The sequence below is a fragment of the Carassius carassius genome, chromosome 20, assembly GCF_963082965.1.
Source record: "Carassius carassius chromosome 20, fCarCar2.1, whole genome shotgun sequence".
Lineage (NCBI taxonomy): Eukaryota > Metazoa > Chordata > Actinopteri > Cypriniformes > Cyprinidae > Carassius > Carassius carassius.
In genome coordinates, this window is record NC_081774.1 from 13703048 (window position 1) to 13710794 (window position 7747).

At 34.7% G+C, this 7747-nt stretch overlaps 1 protein-coding gene across 2 annotated transcripts in view; it reads right to left on the reverse strand.

Moving 5' to 3' along the window:
• si:ch211-106h4.4 (MAM and LDL-receptor class A domain-containing protein 1) overlaps positions 1–7460 on the reverse strand; it is a 26078-nt gene extending 18618 nt beyond the window's left edge. For both annotated transcript variants that reach the window (XM_059501732.1, XM_059501733.1), the window contains exons 1-13: positions 7339–7460; positions 6733–6864; positions 6377–6505; positions 6194–6293; positions 5873–6035; positions 5511–5754; positions 4784–4906; positions 4164–4291; positions 3853–4087; positions 3510–3778; positions 2421–2511; positions 2124–2264; positions 79–204 (exon numbers count right to left, since the gene is read on the reverse strand). In XM_059501732.1, coding sequence (XP_059357715.1) covers positions 79–204; positions 2124–2264; positions 2421–2511; positions 3510–3778; positions 3853–4087; positions 4164–4291; positions 4784–4906; positions 5511–5754; positions 5873–6035; positions 6194–6293; positions 6377–6505; positions 6733–6864; positions 7339–7366 — 1909 coding nt within the window. In that variant the 5' untranslated portion in view covers positions 7367–7460. The remainder of the gene's footprint in view (positions 1–78; positions 205–2123; positions 2265–2420; positions 2512–3509; positions 3779–3852; positions 4088–4163; positions 4292–4783; positions 4907–5510; positions 5755–5872; positions 6036–6193; positions 6294–6376; positions 6506–6732; positions 6865–7338) is intronic.
• Positions 7461–7747: the final 287 nt, after the last annotated feature.

Here is a 7747-nt window from a genome sequence, read left to right on the forward strand (position 1 = left end):
GTCATTCCACAAGGTGCTTAAATGACCAAATATTGCAAAGTCTAAAAGCAACTTCAAGCTCTCTACAAAGATGCTCACCACTGCCCCACATATTCATGTGGTACCAGAACTCCAAACAACCTTGAGATTCAGGCTCCATCACCTCACTCTGAAGATGAGCAATATGATCTGTTACGGCTCTTGAGTCAAAGGCCATGTAGTGCCCTGGATAGAAGAGAACCAGTGGATGTCAAGACATATAGTGGCCACTTAAAGAGTTGTTAGATCTGAATAAGAGCAGCTGGTTTAAAACTGTGGCACTCCAAGTATTACAACCCTTTGGCACCTTTTACTTTCCTTTGCTGGACATGTGCCTTTGAGTGTGATTCAAATAATGGTAACACTTTAGAATACTGTTTCTTACTTACTGCATAACTAATAAGGAATTATTGAGGAACTAACAGGTGATTATTCATTAAGACTTAACTCACTGCTGTTAACTACTAAGGAAGATGTGTTAACTAATCAGTATGTAATATAATTTTATGATTGTGTTAAGTAACAGTTAGTTAATCAATAACTAATGAATTCTGTCATACCTACTGAAGAACTACCATTAATTATCTACTAGTTAGGGATCAAGAAAAATAACTATGAAGTAACTACTAATGAACAGTTATACGCAGATAATTACTATAATAATCAGGCTCTGGCCCACAAATCAAGTACTTGAGTAAAAGTACAGATACCCCATTAAAATATTACTACAGTAAAATTAAAAGTAGGCCTGTTCATTTTCAAAATTACTTGAGTAAAAGGACAAGTACAAATAACTTATACAGTAGCAACATTGTTACAGTCCACTTATTAGCCTATAATGGAAATGAAATATGCATTTTGTTTGCTTCTAAATGTTTAAGTTTTGATTATAAAATGTTTGTTAAATTAGTTTAAATGTGGGCAGTATGCATGTTAAAATTGAATAAAAAATTAATTATCTGATTATCTTTATTAATTACTAAGGGTTCACTATAATTTCACTTTAGAATAGGCCTGCTGTTTCAGGTTCGAAATAAGTCCTGCAGAATTATTTGATAATTATTTATTAATTACTAATGGGTTCCCTATGTTTTCACTTTAGAATACTGTTTCAGGTTCTAAGTAATTCTTGAGGAATTATCTAATAATTCTTTATTAATTACTAATGGGTTCCAAATATTTTCACTTTAGAGTAGGCCTAATGTTTCAGGTTCAAAATAAGTCCTGAAGAATTATTTGATAATTATTTATTCATTACTAATGGGTTCCCTATGTTTTCACTTTAGAATACTGTTTCAGGTTCTAAGTAATTATTGAGGAATTATCTAATAATTATTTATCAATTACTAATGTGTTCCCAACATTTTCACTTTAGAATAGGCCTGTTTCAGGTTCAAAATAAGTCCTGCAGAATTATTTGATAATTCTTTATTAATTACAAATTGGATACCTGTATTTTCACTTTTCCTCAGGCTTTGCCTTACATACAGAAATTTAATTAATGACAATGTGGTATATGTTGAGGAGGCACACATACAGTACTAAATAATACAGTAAATACAGTAAGGTAATTATCGCAAGGCACTGTAGTCGTGGTGGTGTTCCTATTGGAAGCTGATTTCTTACAAAACACACTCACAAAACAATTCACTACACAGGCAAAACCTCTGTTAAATGTATTGCATTAATTAATATAGCATTTTTATAATACTACTATTGTTAATAACTCTTATATGAAAGGTTCACAATTCAATGAAATTGCGTATAACTGTTCTTTAGTAGTTACTTTTCTTGAACCCTAACTAGTAGATAATTAATAGTAGTTCTTCAGTAGGTATGACAGAATTCATTAGTTATTGATTAACTAACTGTTACTTAACACAATCATACAATTATATTACATACTGATTAATTAACATATCTTCCTTAGTAGTTAACTAAGTCTTAATGAATAATCACCTGTTAGTTCCTCAATAATTCCTTATTAGTTATGCAGTAAGTAAGAAACAGTATTCTGAAGTGTTACCCAAATAATTTGATTAAATAATTACATAAAAGGAGCATTATCCTGATACATACAGTATTAAGTCAGTGCTGATATTTACCTATGGCAGTGTTGGTGGTGTGGTCAACCTCAGGAGTAAATAGATTATCACTGGCCCCAGAGGTCCAGCTCCAGTCAACACTGGAGACAGTGACACGAGTATTCAACCATCCACACATGTCCATCTCAAAATCACAAAACCCTGAAGAAAATAATGTGCACTGCTTCATTTAGATGGTATAACAGTCACATTGTTGTCAAGTGCTTTGTGAGGTGAATAGATGTTAATGAATTACTTTACTGCTTCAAAATCAGAAGCAATGGAATAATGTTGTGATTATGAAAGTTGAGGACTCACCATGAGGTGGGCATGGTTCATTTAGGATTGTTAGGTCATCAATAGCAATGTCATGCTTCTGATCATCTCCAACTACTGCTTCAAATACGACCTGTTGTCCAAGCAGAAAACCAGAGGCCGAGAAATGAATGGATTACATGAATGAAAGTTACACATTTGTTTGTGTGCAGAATTCAAGTTTTGCTGGTTAGCTTTAGCACTTAGACCCAGCTGGTAGAGGCTATATAACTTCAACTTTATGTGAGCAAAACACCTCTTTCTCCATTGACAGACATTCAAAAATACAGCATGCATTCTGTCAAAATTAAAAAATGGCCTGAAGAAAAGACTAGTGATTTTTAATATTGTTTGTTTAATAAAGGGTATACATATATTACCACCTAAACACCACTGCACATCCAGGTCAGATTTATTGGCCAATAAGCATTATTGTGCAACCAGTACTTCCTACCAAATTATTGTATGACCTTGATTTTTAATGTTCCAAGTTAATATTTTTCTGAAATTGTTTTTCTCACATATCATACTGTGCTTATGGCTCTACTTTAAAAGAGATATTAGCAGGATGGCTGTATGAGTGTATGCACAGACACTTTTCATGTTTATATTGAATGTGCTGTTAAAAGCAAACAGAAACCATAATCAAAAACTCTGCCAACTGCAACGGGCCAAAATCTCCCATTTTACAGCAACATATGCAAAATCACAAAGGAGCACTTAAACACGTTTTACAAAATAATTATTTAAATTAAATAATTACAGAAAGTGTTTAAAGTTAAATCAGTAGCCTGATAAAAATGTAACATTTTACATTGAGCTGGTCACCACATGGAGGCTGACATTTGGAGATCGAATATTACACTCTTCATGTTGTAACCACCCAATTGTTACACACTTTCACTCCTATTATAAATTAATCATGTCTGCCTGCTTGAAAAGTAATGAAATTTAGAATCAGTACCTAACTACTTTTGTTTTAGATTATCTTCGCTATTAGTCGCTATTTAAGTCCCAGATGATAACATACTGTAAGCACAGTGCAATATAAAAAAAAAAATGAAGTGCACCTTTAAACTCATCTACTCGCACCTTATATGGGCTGTGAGGACTTATGATCGTTGCTCTGCCATGTCTCCAGTGTTCTCCTTGATCTCCACTTGCACTCCACACAGGTATTTGAAATCTGGCACTGTGTAGCTCCTGGACATAGATGTTAAAAGAACCTACATCTTTTCCATTCATGTGGTACCAGAACATCAGACACTCTCCATGCTCAGAGGTCGGTTGATTGACATCCATCAGCATGCTGCCTCTGCTGTCTTTGGGGTACTTCCACAGCTGTGCACTCAGGTAAAAGCCTATGGATTATACAACATGAATTATCATCACATTGCTGCTATTACTTTGCTGTAACAAAGGTGGATATTCAGACCTTTATTGGTTTCTAAAGTATGGTCCACTGCAGGGCTGGGAGTGCCAATGGCCAGTTCTCCATTGGTTCGGATCCAGTGAAAATCAGTTGTAGGGTCAGGCTTCAGGCCACACAGTGAGCCTTGGAAGGTGCATTCCCGCTCAGCTGGACAGGACCCATTTATACTGCTTGACACCTGAACGTCATCTATGGCAATGTAGCCGTCGGTGCCTTCCAGGATGCCTTCAAATATAAACTATTGTATGCAATGCATGAGAACACACGTACATACTGTATATATCCATGCAGCTATAGTATGTTTGATTCAGTACCTGAATAGGTTCTTCAGTGTCTGCGAAACTTAGGTCCACAAAATGCCACCTGTTGCCTTGAGTTCCTGTCCTTATCCATATAAGCGTCTGTTTTCCATTAGCATGCTCGGTGATGAATCTGAGAGAACCTTCAACAGTCACAGAAACCAAGGACTATTAGAACTGTACCGTAATTATTATAATACATGTAAGTAATAACATGCTTTAACATAAATACATGTTTGGCTAGTTTTGAATTGTGCACATAAATAGTATAAACAAAAGCTATCTATCCGACCGACACAAAAAAGTTACAGATTTTGTTTGGTGAAGATTATTTGTTGATAAATAAAGGTGGCACAGACCTTTATTTGTGCAAATGTGTAAATAATTTGTGGTCAGTATTAATTTCCATCATTACTAGATTAGTGGTTATTAGTACAGTAGTACCATAGACTTGAAATCAATATATATACGTCTTTCAATATATGTTTCTCTTGTTATTGTGCATCATTTGTTGGATTCTCTCATGAAAGGCCACTTTACACAATCCAATCAGATGGATAAAAATGGATAAAATCAATTTCCACTCTATACTTCCTTCATCAAAGAGCATGATGAGAGATGCCATCTTAACTCACCAATGCTTCCACCGTAGATTAGATACCAGAAGCTGACACATTTGGCCTGCTGTGGAAAGCTGATTAATCTGGCTGTTTTAGGTGGTTTAAAGGACCTTTGTGGTGCTATGTACATAAAATAGCCTGCATGAAAAAAAATAATAAAAATATGAGTTTACATTAAAGTGAGATTAACACTCTCAGAAAGTAAACATTTTACAAATAGTATGCCTAATAAATTATATATATAAAAAATAGTTTACTGTTCAGATGTAAAGGTCAGTATTTTGTACTCACCAGTAATGCATGACTGATTTAAACTGATTTAAAGTGACAGTGAAGACATTTAAAATGCATAAATAATATAATATTTCAAATAAATGCTATTCTTTTAGCCTTTATATTCATCAAAGAATCCTGAAAAGACAAATTATGATTTGTCCAAAATATTAGAAAGTACTATTTTCAGCCAAATGTTTCTTGACCAAATCAGCAAATTAGAATGATTTCTGGAGGATCATGTAACACTGAAGTAGTAATGTAGTAACTTTGTAGTAATGACTACAAAATTTTCACAAGAATACATTTCATTTTAAAATATATTAAATAAAACTTATTTTAAGATGTAAAAACATTTTAGAATGCAACTGTTTTTACTATATTTTTGGTTAAATAAATGGTGCTTTCAGAAACATATGAGCTTTCTTTCAAAGTCTGTAAATATATAAAGTAGTATATGTATATGTACCAGAGCCAGTGGTGTGATCATGTGTAGGTCCCTGATAATCAAAGGAAGGGTTCTGTCCGTATTCTCTTTTCCATTTGAGGTCAGCTGACTGGTCGTGGTACCAGGAACAGTCGTCTTTCTCGAAGTCACAGCTGAGCTGGTCTGAACCTACAGGAATATCTCCCTCTGCACAGTCTGTCAGTGTAATGTCATCCAGCATGATATCCTGATTTCCAATGTATACAGGATCCACAGAAAATGCAAGCTGTGTTTTTGAAATTGAATAAGAAATCATTAACAAGTGATGAACAGCAAACAAATATTCCAATTAGAGTATCCAAAAAATGATCATGATTACGATGATTGTGCATGCAGTGCATTACCTTCGAGCCCGGAGAAAGATTACCAATTAACAACGAAGCATTTTCCCAACCGTCAGTCTGGCCCTTTTTAATTGACCATAACTCTTCAGGTGAAGTGTTGCGGATCAAACTCAGGGAAAATTTGGAAGAGGTACTTGCAGCATCATGGAGATGATACCAAAAGCTAAAATGTAAAGTCGCAAAGCTGTACTCTCATTCTTAAGCATTAAAAAATAAAATAAATAAAATAATAATAATAAAAAAACTATGTTTAGAAGTATATACAGATAAACATGCAGTGAAGCCTTGAGTTAAAACTAATTGTTTGCGCTGCCTTTGCACCTTAACTTGCATCCGAGTGCAGTGGGCTGGGGAAGTGTGTGCTCCAAAATAGCTTTTGACCATATACCTGGATTATCACCTTCTAGATGCATAATTCCACCTATAAATAATACATAAATCTAAATATAAAACTTCACATGATTTCAAATCGAGTCCAATGATTGTCCTAGTCCAAAGGCCTACCCCATGGTGATCCTGTGGTATGGTCCACACCAGGGATAGAACTGACATTTGCCATCTCCCGTCGCCATTTAAATTTATCATAGCTGGAATCATTCCATCCGCATGCATGTTCCTCAAAATCACAAGAGCCTGAGAGGAAGGATATTTATTATATTGTGAATTTAGCATTACATTGTAAAGCTGTAATTTTCCATTTATTTGCATGCAATACCACAAAGCAATGTCACTGTTATACAGGACTCTATTTCTGTAGTTTCATATTACTACATGACAAAGACAAAGTATGTGTGATCAGCAAGGGAAAATATAATCTGATGGGATGAGAATAAGGGTGTAAAATATAATACAGTAACTACCACAGAACTCTTCATCTGATCCATCTGCACAGTCAGGGTGGAAATCACACACTTGCTCCATGGAAACACAGACTTGAGAATCAATACATTGAAACTGTCCATCAGGACAGGAGGCCAAGCCCATTGAAGCTCCTTATAAAATGCAAAATGTATAGCAGTGGGAAAAAAAGAAAGTAAATTGTGCATTCTGCATATTTAGTATTCTATTGTATTAAAATTTAGAGTGGTAAAGTGTTAGATAAAATTCTATGCACATATAAACATTTAGAAGCACATAACATAAGCATTATTTATTATCTCTAAATTCTAATAGAGAAGTCTTCAAAACCATGAAATGATTCAGGGTGGGAATTATGCAGCAACTTTTGCCCTGATAACACATCTGCAAACTCTTGGCATTTCTCAATCTCATCTGATCCAGTTCATTTAAGCACTGAGATAATTTAAATGATTCCTTAATGAAACACAAATTCAAACAGGCATATCCAGATTTTCGACTGGAACCTTAAGGAAAGGATTTCATAAAACCACACATTTATAAGGGGAAACAATCATTAAAGAATGTGGATGGCTTGTTAAAAATTAAACAAAAACACCTGGTCTTACCAAGCAGCAGCAGAAACAGTCCTCTCATTTTGAAGAGAACTTGGATGAAGAGGTTCTCAATAAGCTACTGTTCCTCCGATTGTCTCTTGTGGAGCAAGTGGAACAAGTCGCAGAGACTAGAGATCATTCCTTATTTAGATCATTTATAATGAGGGATGCTTATCAGTGTGTTTTAAAGTTCAGTGGACTCAACAACCTCAAATGCAACTTTTCACCTGTCAGCTTTTTATTACTTCCTGAGGCCAGATAAAAAAAGCACACTGTACAGCAGTATTATACAGTCAGTACTAATGGCATTCCAATGGCTGTTGAGAATTAGTCCTTGGGTTTCCTCTGAGTTCTCTGCTGAGAATAATCCTTAATTTATGCTATTTATGTGCTGAAGTTCTAATATTTCACAAAGTAAGAT